The 14,676-nt window shown below is 37.5% G+C and overlaps 1 protein-coding gene across 4 annotated transcripts in view; it reads right to left on the bottom strand.

Moving 5' to 3' along the window:
- Window positions 1–14,676, bottom strand: part of SH3KBP1 (SH3 domain containing kinase binding protein 1) — a 210,228-nt gene that overhangs the window by 55,986 nt on the left and 139,566 nt on the right. For all 4 annotated transcript variants that reach the window (XM_053935584.1, XM_053935585.1, XM_053935586.1 and 1 more), the window contains one exon: window positions 3,566–3,641. In XM_053935584.1, coding sequence (XP_053791559.1) covers window positions 3,566–3,641 — 76 coding nt within the window. The remainder of the gene's footprint in view (window positions 1–3,565; window positions 3,642–14,676) is intronic.

The raw sequence follows: 14,676 nt of genomic DNA, 5'->3' as shown, positions 1-14,676 counted from the left end.
GAACAATAGCAAGGAGCAGCCTTCCTACGGAACACGGCTGCTTCATTTCCCAGGCCACTGCAAGGACAGGATTTCACTGACAGGATTCAGCGGCTCAATATGTACTTACAACTTGCAGGGTAAAGAGCTGATGTCAAGCTACCGACCTGCTCTGTGACTTAGGGTCCTGCAGCAGTATAGCAGGTAAATTTGTTTGTATTCTGAGAGACTGGTTAAACATTATACTGTTCCAACCAGATCTGAGCAAAGTCCATTTACTGTATCAGTGAACCCTGCTTCACTTCAAAAGCGTGACTCTTCTGTTTGTTCTCCTGCCACACTCTTAGGATGAGCTGAGACCTTCAAGAAGGCAGTCCATAGACAAACATTCATTCAAGCTTAAATTTCAAAGGGGACAGTGACTCTGGAATTTGCTTTTCCTCTTAGGGCAGGATGACACAATCTCTTCCTTTTACTTCTATTGTTGCTTCTTTCTATCATTAATTTTTGAAGCTTAAACATTTCCCCATCAGTGAAGTCTAAATCATACAGCAATCAATATGGACACAAATAGTAATACTAAGCAAGAAAACAAGCAGCATTAAGGTAGTATTCTTGAGCTTAAATTTCCTCTCTTTGACTATCACTGATAAAATGTTTCTGAAATGCAGTAAAACATACAACATCTAGAGAAAAATTACATAATTATTACCAAAACCACAAACCAGATGAAAAAAAAATCCAAACACTATACTCAGCAGAATTTGGTTTTACTATTAATTGCTACACTCAAGACTCATAAATAGATTGCACTAATAAATATTTTCACATAACTTAGTAAGATGTAAACTGCCAAAACATCACCTTATTAAAAAAAAATTGAAACAGAAGTAACTATGGTCCTATTAATACATTTTCAACATGCAAAATGATTAGTTGTTTGCTATGATCTTGGTACTCCTATGCTTAACACAAATTTTAAATAGTGAGTGGAATAATCAAATTAAGTGTTGTGGTCAAGGCACTCTGTGACTTACTGCCTTTGCTATTTTGTTGCCTGCTTATTTATACTCCATTAGTGCAGTCTCAGTAATCTACTGTAACTCTCAGATCTTGTGGATGCTTTTGTTATGCTGGAATGATACTTTTGTGCTGAACACAGTAATTGGAACATTCAGCATTTTTCTGAGACTGCTAACTTACTTGGACTGAATGCTTTATCAAGTTTGTTTGTGGTAAGAAGTAAAAATTGAATTTTTGAGAAATGACAAATGCTAGACAGATTATAGTCCTATGCCAAAGTCTAATTATACTCCTCATTTCTGACTATCAGGCATTAACTTTATTATGAAGAAATTATTCCTCTGCCTATATTAAACACCACACCAGACTGAAGCATGTTTCATTTGCATTGAAAGGTTTTTCAATTTAAGTGAAGGACAACTTCAGCTGAATGAAATGTGTCTTCAGTGATGTCATTTGAGGCTAAGAAAATTATATATAATTATATTACATCAGACCTTCCTATAGATGTGCTTCTCTTTCCCAAGCATGAACAGAGATGCCAAGAATTCTACTGAGGCCCCAGAGATTCCAGGAAAGATAAAATAATGAATAATGCAGTTTAGTTAAAATTCAAGAAGTTACTGTGCAAATAAGTAGCCCACCCTTCTCACTAACTCTGACAAAATAGATGTTGCATGAAGACAGCAACAGAAGAAAGATTTTTCTGGCCAAAAAGATGTGTCCATGGGAAATAACAAAGAGGTGAAAGAAGGACTATCCAGAGCCCAAAAGTGTTGATGGAAAAGTGTCTCTGTCAGCCAGAGCTCAATGCATCACAGTAGAAGATACAGTTTTCTAACCATTGGTCAGAAGGTTTCCATACTCAGTTTATAAATGTGAAAGTTTGAACCTCCCATACCCTGGGATGGGATTTAGTGAGCAGCTTCAGCTGTCAGAAGTATGAGCTGACGTGGAAAGGAGCAGCCTGGCTTCCCACACAAGGGTTAATGCTGCAGGTGGGAAAGCCCCTGGAGCACCCCTTCTGATGGCACCTGCACTCAGGTCAGCTTGAACTGCTCAGCCTGAAGTTTGGCAAAGGTAATTCCAAAACAAGTTCAGGAGCCCTCTTCTGCATTAACAGTTCACACATTTCTCAGTATTTCAAGTTTTTACTTCCTCAGGACAATTGAATTCTTGCAGTATTTCCCATTAGAGCCTGCTGGCATGGGGCACAAGATAAGAGGATGTAGCAAGTCAATCATTGTGGTGGGGCTAATGGACAATAACTCACTAAAAGCTCTTTTAAGCTGCTTTTACAACTCTGAGCTGAAAACCTGTACAAACCAGTTTGTAGCCACACACTTTCCTCAGACAGACCCTGCTCTGCTGATCCAGATGCTTTCCTACATATGTCTGTATGTGTTTCTGAGACAAAATATTACCTGCTATCTAAAAGGATAAACACATCAGGGAAGAAGGACTGTGCAATATTTAAAGAAAATCAACTCTGTTATATTCAGCTTCTTTTCTAAGGTATGGCTATGTTCTCTTCCCTCTTACTCTTTTCCACCAGAATCTGTAACATTTATTTGTAACTCTACATAAATAAAATCAAAATATGGGGAATATATATTTATGTTATTTGGTAAGCTAGTTACATATGCCTCCCTAGACAAGCATAGAGACATACCTGAAAGATTTAATCATTACTTCATCATTGCTAAGCACTGAAATGATGCAAAAAAGAACTGAAGGTCAGAGAATCAGAGAATAGTTTGGATTGGAAAGAAACTTTAGGATCACCTAGTCCCAATGCCACCTGCCATGGGCAGGGACACCTTTCACTATACCAGGTGACTCAGAGCCCCATCCAGCCTGGCCCTGAGCACTGCCAGGGATGGGACAACCACAGCTTCTCTGGGAACCTGTGCCAGTGCCTCACTATGCTCACAGTAAGAAATTTCTAACATCTGATCTAAACCTGCCCTCTCAGTTCAAAGCCACTTCTCCTTGTCCTGTCACTACATTCCCTTGTAAAAATTCACTCTCCAGCTCTCTTGTAAGTCTCCTTGAGGAAGGCTGCTGGAAGGTCTCCCTGGAGCCTTCTCTTTGATTTCCTGTACAAACTATACCATGCATACAGTTTTATTTCTGCTACATAAAGAAATAAAAATAAAATAATTAAATTATTTTTTTAAAAAAAGAGGAAAAAGGCGAGGACATTCACAATGAGAGAATTTTTTCTATGACCTACCTACAAATTACAACCTGAATTTGGATCTTATTCAACTCTGATTAATTCCAAAGTATCCTCAAGGCTGAAAGTTGATCACATAATTTAACTTGATTTTTGGTGGCAGAAAACTTGAGGTAGAGTCACAAGAGCAAAAACAATACAGAGGATTCTGTGAAACAAAGCATTTTGTCTAGGTACCACCTACTCAAAGTTTATCCTAAATATATCTATCTGCATTCTGTTTTTTTTTACATACAGGACACTCTTTTAACCAAAACCAAAGAAAAGCATTCAGTTTGCTTTTAATAGCACAAAGTGCAAAAAAGAAAAACCTATGAAACCTACTTTTTGTTCTGCTGTCCACTTCTATTTTTGTTGGCTCCTGACTTGCTGTGGCTGGAGGTAATTTCTTCCCAACACTCTGAAAAAAATAATTATTCTTCTTTAAAATTTGCAGGTTCAGTTAAAAGTTGGACAACATAAAAAACAGTAATGGAAATACAAAATATAGGAGTAGAAAAGGGACACTAAAGAAAAAGAGGCAAATTATAAACTATACTTATATTTGTTATTGGGGATTAACTTTTTTAAAATTATAAAGAATTAATAAAAATGTGATCCTTTAATTTCCCTTTACTAGTATTGCGAACATTTAAATGATAACCCCTTAACACTGCCCTGAGCTTCAGGGAAGACTCACAGAAGTTTCACTGGCAGATTGAATATTAAGCAATCTATGAACTGACTTAGGAAAAGGTGTTATTCAACACCAAAGGCAAAGCTGAAAGAAGCAGCTTTGAGAGAGGAACCCACTTGACTTCTGTTCATAGAAGTATTCATTTCAGTCATTCTAGACTGAGTGTGATCTTTATATCAACAACATCTCTTTCTTATTTTATTATTTTTAGATATTTTTAGCAAAAGTAACTAATTTACAGTGAGCTACTATAATAAGCAATAACATGCCTCAGACAGGTAAGCTGAAACCATAAGAAAACATTGGTCAATATAAGAAGCAATAGGAGTAGAGCTCTTTGAATAGCTGAAAAATTCCAAGGTGTATAAAGAATACTGAGAGCTCCATGTTAGTAACATGTAATAATGTGTCAAAATGTATCTATGGAAAGGACTCAAATGCATACAGGGATTTCAGGTTGGTAAAAAGAGCACATGGGAGGAAAGACAGTTCTGAGAGCTGTGCACAAGACAGACATCAAATCCATGTTGGCAGCAATGCAGACTACAAATGGCAATACCCAAAAGCATCCCGTTGCAACTTAATTTGCAGGTGGAAGAAGAAACATCTGACCTTCTGATGAGCTTGTAACTCTACTCAGAATCCAGAGTTTGTGAACTGCTAAGGAAGGGAAATAAACAACAAAACTCTAGAGAACCTCCCATATTCTTTTCTGAGGTGGGAATGAAAGATAAGAAGCTTTAGCTGAACCAGTGATTAGGGAGGTAACAGAAAAACAGGAGATGACAGATATCTGCAAATAGAGAGAAGGCAAAACTAAGAAAAGTTCATGACCTGCTTATGCTGGAGAAGTTTAAAGTCAAGAAGATGATAAATCTGAGATCTCCCTGCAAAGCAGTGAAAATTGTACTAGAAGAGATATAATGAAGAATTTGAAGCTATTGGGCATTTGCATTTACGTAGATAAAAGTACAGAATGCCTTCAAGATGAAAGCCAGACTGGGAAGGCAGCTTCTGGTTCAGAAGCAAACAGGGCAGTTCAAGATAGCTGCATGTCACAGTACATGCTCAGTCATGATCAAACCTTTCCACTTCATGAAATTGTTTAGGAATGTGACAAAAGCAGATACTCTACACTGCACTGCAATAAAGACATGCTCACTAAAGGAATATGAAAACCCTTTAAATTAAGGGAAGTTTTGTTATTTTAGATTAAATTATTATGCAAGACCAATTAATTAAAGGAAATATTTTAGTAATTGCTTTACCATACATGAATCATTGATTTTATGCCACGAAACCAAACACCATATAAACCCACAACAGGCTAAAATTTAACAAGCTACAGATCACAACAAAAGAATCATGGGCAAAAAGGAAGATATTTGTGTATCCTAGTGAAAAATCCATTATGCAAAGTAATTTCCTAATATGTAGAAGCAGATGCAAGAGCAGTGCTTGAAATCATTATTTCATCTGTTCATTCAGAACAAATACCTGTGCAGGTGATAAATCAGTATTGGGAACCAACTTGTGAACAGAAAAGGGAATACTATCCAAACAAGGCTGCTCTTTTATTAGGAACTAGGAGGAAGAATTCAAATAATTTTTATGAGGGTTGCATAGGACCCATTCTAGTGAGAAGGGATACCTGAATTTGTTGTGGGACAGGGAAAGGAGAGGACAAGTGGAACTGCTATTCTTTAATTGTGAGGGGACTACAGTCTGGGATTTCTAGGGACGAAACAAGCATCACTGACAGGAAAAAGGAACAAAAATTGCTAATTCATGTAAATCTGGTTTCAGGTGGACCTGAATTGCCAAGGTGTTTTAATTGTCCTGTTAAGTGGTCCTAAAGGAGGTGGGGTTTAAAAATTATTATTTATTTATATTTCCAATTGGCCTACATTTGCATGGAAAATGTGTCACCACTTTCTGAAAACACCTACATGAAACTTAATAGAGTACTTTTCGTTCACTAGGAAATACCCAAGATAAACTTTCCTCACTGTAAGAGATACTGAATCCTCTGTGATCTGGTAAATCTGATGGTTCTGCTATAACAGACTAAAAACTCAAGTATAGCTAAGATTTGGAGACCCAGGGCAAGCATTATTATCAGAGCCACCAACTTTTCTGACAAGAAAACAAAAATGGGAGATGGTGGCATCTCCCATATAAGCCACAAACTTTCCTGCTCTCTCTCCAGTTGTTCTATGTCACACATACTCCCATACAGGTCAAATATCTACCACATTTTTTAGTGGTGAGGAGAACAAAGGAAGCCCAACTTGAATTCTTGCTGATCCAATGCACATCTGCATGACACAGACTTTTCAAAAACAGTTACTCCAGGATATTTTGTTGTCTTCAGTTAAAGGCCCAGTGCAATTTATCAAAACCTTCACTTCTAAAAAAGGAAACATGGGAGCAAAGAACACCCAATATGTTGAACTAGAGATTTCAGCATAATTCTTTCTCCTCCTTTGTTCTTCCTTTACATAAGAAGATGGTCCAAGCCCTTCTAGACACATTGATCTATGCTACAAAGTACTGTTATCCAACTCCAGCTTTGCTGTTAGTCTTTTACCTGATTAATTCTTACCTATCAGGCTCAGGAAGCAAGCAGATCTTACCCCTTTGGGACACTGGTACAAAACAAGACTTAGAACTTGAAGGACTTTCTGGGACTTTAGACATTCCAAGTCCAAGAACAGGATCCTCAACCCTGTCAGCAATCCCTGACATCTGGCAGCATAAACCGTGCCACTTCATTTACCTAAATCTATCATGCTTTCAACAATGTTTGCAATTAAAAGTCAAATGAAGCATGAACAAGAATGCCCATAATGGCACCTCCCAGCAGTGGCCTAAATACCAGGCTGCAAAGACAAGTGAAGTTCTGCATTCTCTCTAAATCTATCTTGGATTCTTGGCTGCAGAATGGTTTCATCACCAGCAAGAAGGGCAGCATATCAATCTGTGCCCTCGTATTTCTAGCCCAGTGGTACAGAGACACTCCTAAAGACTACTGTATCAGTTTCCATCTGTCCTCCTCCAGCATGCTGATTATCATAAATCCCTTTTCTAGGTGGTGGCAGTGAGCCTTATTCCAGTTACATTTCTCTGTAAATATCACTCTGACTTGCTCAGTCCTGTCACACAAGAAAAACATGGTGGAAACAGTTTGTGTTTTCTGACTCCAAGCCTAGGTTGACTTCCAACACAACAGAATATTATCAACAAAACAGTCAGAATCTTAATCCCACTATTTCTGCAAAGCACGCATCATTAGATTATTTAGCTGCCGGACACAAATTTCGCTAATCTCCTGGCAAGTGAATCCTAAAGATGAAAAGAGATGAAGTGCCCTCTTGCTGCAGAAACAGCTGATAAAAACATAAAAAATCACCATGATTTGGCATTCAGATATTCAGAAGGACGAGACAGATTTAGCAGCAACCTGGCAGTGTTAATGCTTGGATCAGTGACGCCAATGGAAAGACAGTCCAGCACTAAATAACCAGTTCTCTGGGCCTTGATGGCATTTTGGTACACTGCAAATCTCTCTCACTGCAGACCAGTTTCCTCTGATACTGAATTAACAGTGATTGCAAAAATGGTTGAGGTGGCACACAAAGTCAGGTAAATGGTACAATCTGAACAGTCTCATTTTCTTTCATTTATATATTTTGTCTCAACTGCAATACCTGTAACAGCAGAGAACAACACAAGAGAAACAGAACATGAAATGGACAGTATACAAGTGATTTTTTTTCTCACCTAACGGTATGGTGGTTGTTCCCTACAACTACTGAACTCTGACCAGAGGGAGAAAAGTAAACCTGTGACCAAGTTTCTTCCTTCAGGATATTTTAGCATTATTCTTCAGGATTTTCTGTTTTGGCTGAAAACTGACTTGTATATTTACTTTCATTATTCAGGTCTAGTGTGTCTAGGACATTTCATCTGAAATTCAAATTGAATTATCATATGTGCACAGATAGGTCCATGCAGAAGGTTCTGTTATACTTTGCACCAAAGTAACATACTTATCCTTTGAGGTTCCTTTAACAATACAGGCTTCTTGAAGCAATAGCATATGTACTCAGGAATAAAGAAAAAAAGGATTTCCTCAGCATCATTATTTATTTTGGAAAGTGTATTGAAGTCTGTATCATAGATAAAATGTTTTGGAAACTGCTACTTGGAATATAACTCTATGAAGATATTCTTAAGGAATACATCAGACATTAAAGAATTCATAAAAAGGGGCTGTATGAGCTGGAAACATTAAGCTTAACATAGTTTGTCAGTTTGAATAATGATAATACAACAATGTGCACTGGTGCTTTGTACGAGGGAGAAAAGGCAGTTATGTATCTTTTGAACTTCTAGAATTTCAGAAAACCTCAATGACTGGATCAGGGGAAAAAAGTGTCATGTTTCTCTGACCACAATACTTCCTCTTAACATTCACCTAAGTATATTTAGATGTGGCTTATATGCATGGGAATTTTCTAATATATAGGTTTATATGCAAATCCAGGGCCACTATTAGTGAGAGTATAAAAGCTGTAGCCTTCAATGTGTCTTTACACTCTCTTTTGTAACTGAGAACATCTGTTTACAAAGAAGCAGAAATTGTTATTAGTCTTCTAGCTCTGAAGCAACAGGAGCATAAATGATCTTCTCACTGACTATGTATAATGCTGGTGTTGTGAGGGAGAAGCCATATTAAATCTTTTTTTTTTCCTTATATGCATCAAATGCTTAAGGAATGTCACCAAGTCCTCTATCCATCCTATCTGTTCTGCCTCAAAATCCAAAAAAGAGACAAAATATAAAAACCCCAAAGACTTTCAGATGTCAAAATGCTCTCGCTCTGTCAGAAACAAAATAATTGTCCAAGATTTCATTTTTTCCTTTGCTACCAACATTCAGCTCCACATAAAGCCCTTTCTGTGACAGCATGATCAAGTATTGCTATCCTGAGGTTTCCCAAAAGGACAGAGCTAACACTTTTCTGAAGGGTCACCACATGGGACTTCAAAGAGAGTAATGGGAATTTTAAGAAACATTTGTAGAGAAAACAAAAATTCTTGAAGAAAAGTGAACTAAGCACCTGTCTACACATTTGATTGCCTCAGCCATCTACAGTAGCTTCTTCCTCTGTAACTACTTTCTTCATAGCTTTGCTTTGCTAGAAAGGCTATCCACATGCATGTACAATTATTTGTGGTTTTTAACACCAACCAGTTAGGTACCCCTGCCCAATGCACTCCCAGCTAATACAGAGAGCCTCAGTTGCCAGAACTGCACACATTTCCACTGACAGCTCAGCACGAGTGGGCCCTGCTTAAAGCCTGGTGCAGGTGAACTTCCCTTGGCTCAGCAGGGGGAGGAAACAAAGACTGGATACCTTCAGATAAGGGCTGAGACCCCAGAGGCCTCAAGCTGGAAGACAAGAGCAGTTAATCCCTGCCCACATAGACATGGAGAAAGAACCCAGGGAGATATTGGAAGACCCCAGATGATAATTCATCATTGGACCAAGAGGTGCACATAGGGCATGTGAACATCTTGTGCACAGACTGTGAGGGTGTAAAGGCCCAGGGATTTCTTTGTTCATGGTCCCTCTCCAGAGGCACCCAGCTTGAGCTTAAAAATAAACAAACTCTGCCTCAAACCCAGGGTCCAAACTCTTCTTCATAGTTCTTGCCTTTACATCATTCAAAGTTGAAACATGAACATCACTCAGCTCTAAATACCAGATGATGCTTCCCTAAAGAATGGTCCCTCTAACCACAGCATCAGATGTAGCACAAATCAGAGAACTTTTTAGTGGAATGCTTGGTAAATATTCCACAGAATGCAGACAACAAAGCAAATAAAGTATTTTAAGCTTCATATTACAGTTTCTTTTCACATAGTCCAACTATGTTTTCTTCCACCTGACAACCTGAGAAAAGGGCACATTTCACACTTTGTCCATATTCCAGCAGATTAAAGCGCAGGTTTTTCCAGCTGATGTCTATATTAGATGATGCTTCGACTTAAATGAACACAGGCCTTCTGATTTATATCTTTGTAAAGAAATAAGTCCTTTTTTTAATTTTGAAAAAGATTTTAGCTGTGAAAGGCTTTACCCTTCTGCAGCAAGATTGCAAACCCTTGTATTTAGATGCTGTGAAAGGCATATGAGCTGCTGGCATCTTAATTCTCTCTGTCTAGACAAATCAGCAATCTCTAAATAAAAAATGATCCTCCAAATAAACATCCTCTTATTACAAAGCAAAAGGCTGAAGCCTTCATCCTACTGGAGCTCCTGGGAAAGGAACAGAATTTCAGCCATCAGTATGACTCTTACCACAATTAACAATTTTGGACAAAGCAGACAAGTCAAGAGTGAAGAAGTGGAGGCACAATAAATGCTCATGTACATCAGTCCACTGGGAACTGGCTACAACACCACCAGTGCTTTAGAGGAAAGCAATATTCAAGTAGTCAACAAGAATATGCTGCTTGAATGTTTGTTTCCAATGGCTTTTTGGAACTAGCAGGCATATGCAGAAAAACTAAAGGTATCTGGGGGAAAAAATGATTACTAGTGTTCAATTCAGAAGTTACTTCTTGAATACAAAGAAAGAAAAAGAAAGAAAAGACAAAGTGTGTATAAAAATAGCATGTCAGTCTAAATCCTACTACATTACCCATTGGAGAGAATGGTAAACAGGTTGTGATTACATTACACCACCCTTAATTCACTTGGTGCCCTCGAAATACAGCACTGATTGTCAGAGCATCTTACAATTACTGCATCTGTCATCCACTGTCATGGCCCTGGAATCCAAGCAGACAAGCCAGCAAGTAAACAAAGCAAAGGAAACAGAACTGAGGCTCCTAGACAAGGGATATTTTAGAACAAAATTATTTTTCTGGGGCTTTTTTTTCTGATTCATCGCTGATGTTTATTCTTCTGATATAATTCTTTCTTACAGTTGACAAGAAGCAAAACAAGTTCTACTCATTGGTTAAAATGCTTAAACTACATCAAGTCTAAGAATAAATTTTTGAATGCTTAAGGAATAGTCACATTTTATTTTGATTAAAAACCATTATATTTTTCAAAATAACTGTAACTTCTGAAATATTTAATAAAAGAAGTCACTGGTGTTTTACTTAACTACATCAAAAAGTATTTGAAAATCACATAAAGGGAAGTCCTTGAAAATCACCTGCTGGACAGAGAAGGAATTATTTGTATGTTTGTGGCAGAATAAAGAGAAAATGACAAGCCTGTACTACTTTTGGCATAGCACTGTGAAGGATTACATACAGAAGAAAAGGGAGGGAGAAAGGAAGGGCAGGATTATTTAATCAGTATGTGTTGACACTCCCTATTGGCTCAGAGTCTGTTACTCCAAAACTAAAGATGAGACTAAGTTCTTTGGTAAATTTTCCAGGTATGTATTTTCTTTAGTAGAAGGCACTAGGTCCTTCAATTAAACTTAGTTTATTGTTTTTATCTTGTATTAATCAAATTTTATCTACTGAATATGTTACTCACAATTGCTTATTATTTTAGTGATTATTTAGCATGATTTCTTATTTAACCACTGAAAAGCTAAGCCTTAAAATTTAAGGTTTCATACTACCCCTTGCTCTGTTGTGACTACATGAGCCTCACAGTTTACATGTATTCTGCTTATACTTAGTACAATGGCATTCAGCTGGTTTTGTCACTGAGATGTAAAAAGACAAGATTTACTGTTCTGATGTAGTTATTCAAGATTGAGTTAACTTCATTCAAACATCAGCTGTGAGCCAGATGCCAGTCACTGCAGGCTTCCCTTTTGTCACTGGAAGTAAAACAGTCCCTTTAGCATGTAATTCATCTTTGGGATAAAGAAAGCTCCTGTCCTAATAATGCTTTTTAGTCTACAGACTATGAAGAAAGACGCTTGTTGCCTACAAGCAACATCACAGACACCTAAGTTCAATCACCAGAATCCCATGATAGTTGCTATTTTAAAATATCTTTGTTGTGTAGTCCATGCATGTTACCTGCCAGGACAGCAGCCAGGTAATCTATCTAAAGATCTGTCCTTATCTATCTGGATCTATATATCTACAGATTAGCAGTTAATCTATAAATTCAGTTACCGAATAACTAAATAATTAAATAATGATGTTGTGGCATACAGTGTTGTCTTTATACAGGTCCTGTATTATCTTTTCTATTTTGCATAGCCAATTCACAGCAATTTTCATTAAAATACACACATTTTAAAAGTTCCTGGTTCTGGCTCCTGAAGAAGCTTGAGATTGTAACCTCACTGCGCATTCAAAACTAAAATTGAGATTAGGAAGAGTTTACTGTTCATCCTTTAAAAAAAGGTATTAATTTGGATAAGTAACATTAAAAGACAGAAAACAAAGAGTTTCATCATTGGTGATCAGTGGAGCTGTTCAGGTATCTAAATCAAGGCTCAAGGTTTTCCACACCTTCCCAGATGACCCACCAAAGGGGAAAGACAGCAACTCAGTTCGGGTAGAAATAAAATGACACATTTGGAGGAAAAGTGCTATCTTAAGGCAGAAAGGACAGGCTTTGAAACCCATAGTTGTTAATATTTTGGAAAGCAATAAAGAGCAATGAGAAGGGCTATAAAAATGCTGCATAAATTCATCCAACACTTTGGCCATTGTGTGCAGTTCTCACCTCCTTTTGCCCTCACACACAAAACCCCTGAGCTCTCAAACGGACTGTAAAAGACAGAAAGTCACCAAGAATGATCAAACATATGGAACAAATCCTTCATTCTGGGAAAGAAAGATACAGGTGACACAAGTCTATAAAAATCAGGAGAGCAGGTAGATAGGGAGGAGTCACTCATTAACTCTTCCAGTAATAAAAATTAAGGACTCACTCAAATCTTACCAGTAATAAAAACTAAGGGCTATCAGATGAAATTAGCAGGTGCCACACTGAAAACAAACAAGGGAGGTAACTCCTTCCCACAGTGTGTGATCCAGCAGACTGGAATGCTTTCACAGGAACTACAGGTGCTAAAATGTTACATGCAATGAAAATGTGACTACTTGATTTGCCAAGGAACAAAGATCCATTATGGTTATTAATACAAATTTCAAAATTATTAGAGGCTGTTAAGACGCCTTGCAGGAATTTCTTTGTGCAACCTTCCCAACATCTTCCCCAGGCTTCCAGTACTGACCTCTCATGGAGGCACAACAAGAACCCAGACAGTCCTGATCTGAACTACAGATTTCCCAGGATCTTCCAATTTCCAAGAAATATTATTCTTTAACATATGGAAATGGAATATTGAATACAGAACTCTTCAGAAAGTAAATTTAAATAAAGCGAAGTGATATCAAACCAAAGTGATAACTGAAGGGAAACTTCAAAGGATTACTCTAACTCCTATCTCCCACCCAAATATTATCAAATACACTAAGTTCTTCAGTTAAAAAGAAAGCAAAATCATAGAGAGAACAAAGATATAGGGCAAAAATAATTAGAAAAGCCTTCAAAATTATACAGTCCTCTGATAGGACACTACAGAAATTTTCAATGGAAAATTTTCAAAACTAAGAAATGTTTTATGGTATGTATTAAGTCTACTTTCCTAGTTGCCACAAAAATGGAAAACCCACTGTGAATCTACAATATTATAAAAATCAAACACTGGATTGACAGTCAGCTATTGCAATGAAAAAGACAAATCCACAGTACAGAAATGTATATTTACATTTCCTGTTTAGCCACTTCAAACATGTTATGGCCTGTAAGGTGGATTATGTCCATCACAACACTACAAAGTGAAATGTTGTACAACTTACCAACCTCCTGAATAAACTCCGATTTATTTCCAGTCAAGCTGTCAGGAAGGGCTTTGATTGTTACCAGCTTTTGCTGAGAAATCACTAGAGATTTAAGACATCTTGAGATGCATATTATTTCAGAGTATGAATACAAACTGTTCTCTCAGTGATGAAGTTGATGTTTATGCTGAACTGTAACTGTACAGTCCACTTTTATGTAATTTGTATTTCTGCATTTAGAGGAGTCTCAAACCTTCATAGTGGGGAAGACTTCTAATTAGAGAGGCTGCTTCACAGACTCCTAACTTCCCATTTGCAATGACAAAACATCTCTTCAGCAATTTCTGAACTGCTTAAATGAAAAATTGCTTCTGTTCCTGTTTCCAGCTGTTGAGCTCCATTTAGAAATGACCTGAGCCAGCACCAAATGTCTCATCAAAGCACTAAAACTACCAGGTATGTAGGAGGCCACCAGTCTTCAAACCACAGATGAAGAATATCTTCATTAGCATTATGCAACTCACCAGAGAAATCTGTGCTATCTGAAATAACATTCAAAGAAATAAGTAGGTAAACCATGCATAGTTTTTGGTTTAACCTCTTGGATGGTAAAGGGAGTAGAAACAAAACCATGAACAGTGAAACATCATTCCCAGTAAAACTCTGGATAGCTTGGAGAGCAGAACAGTGAAATTTTGCTTTTTGCAGTGTAGTCCACAGGTAAATCTCTTCTACCAGCAGGTAAGTTCAGACTCTAAAGCTGTTGTAACTTCATATTTTGACAAGTACTTGAAATTTGAAATTATGGGCAGGGCAGGGACTGGAGAAGCTTTTGTCCTTCCAACATGCTTGATGTGTTGGATAGGAGAGAACCCTATATATCTTAACTTGCATGCATTAAATCATCAGT

The sequence above is a fragment of the Vidua chalybeata genome, chromosome 2 (assembly GCF_026979565.1).
Source record: "Vidua chalybeata isolate OUT-0048 chromosome 2, bVidCha1 merged haplotype, whole genome shotgun sequence".
Lineage (NCBI taxonomy): Eukaryota > Metazoa > Chordata > Aves > Passeriformes > Viduidae > Vidua > Vidua chalybeata.
The sequence above is the reverse complement of the archived record's forward strand: the minus strand, read 5'-3'. Positions and strand labels throughout refer to the sequence as shown.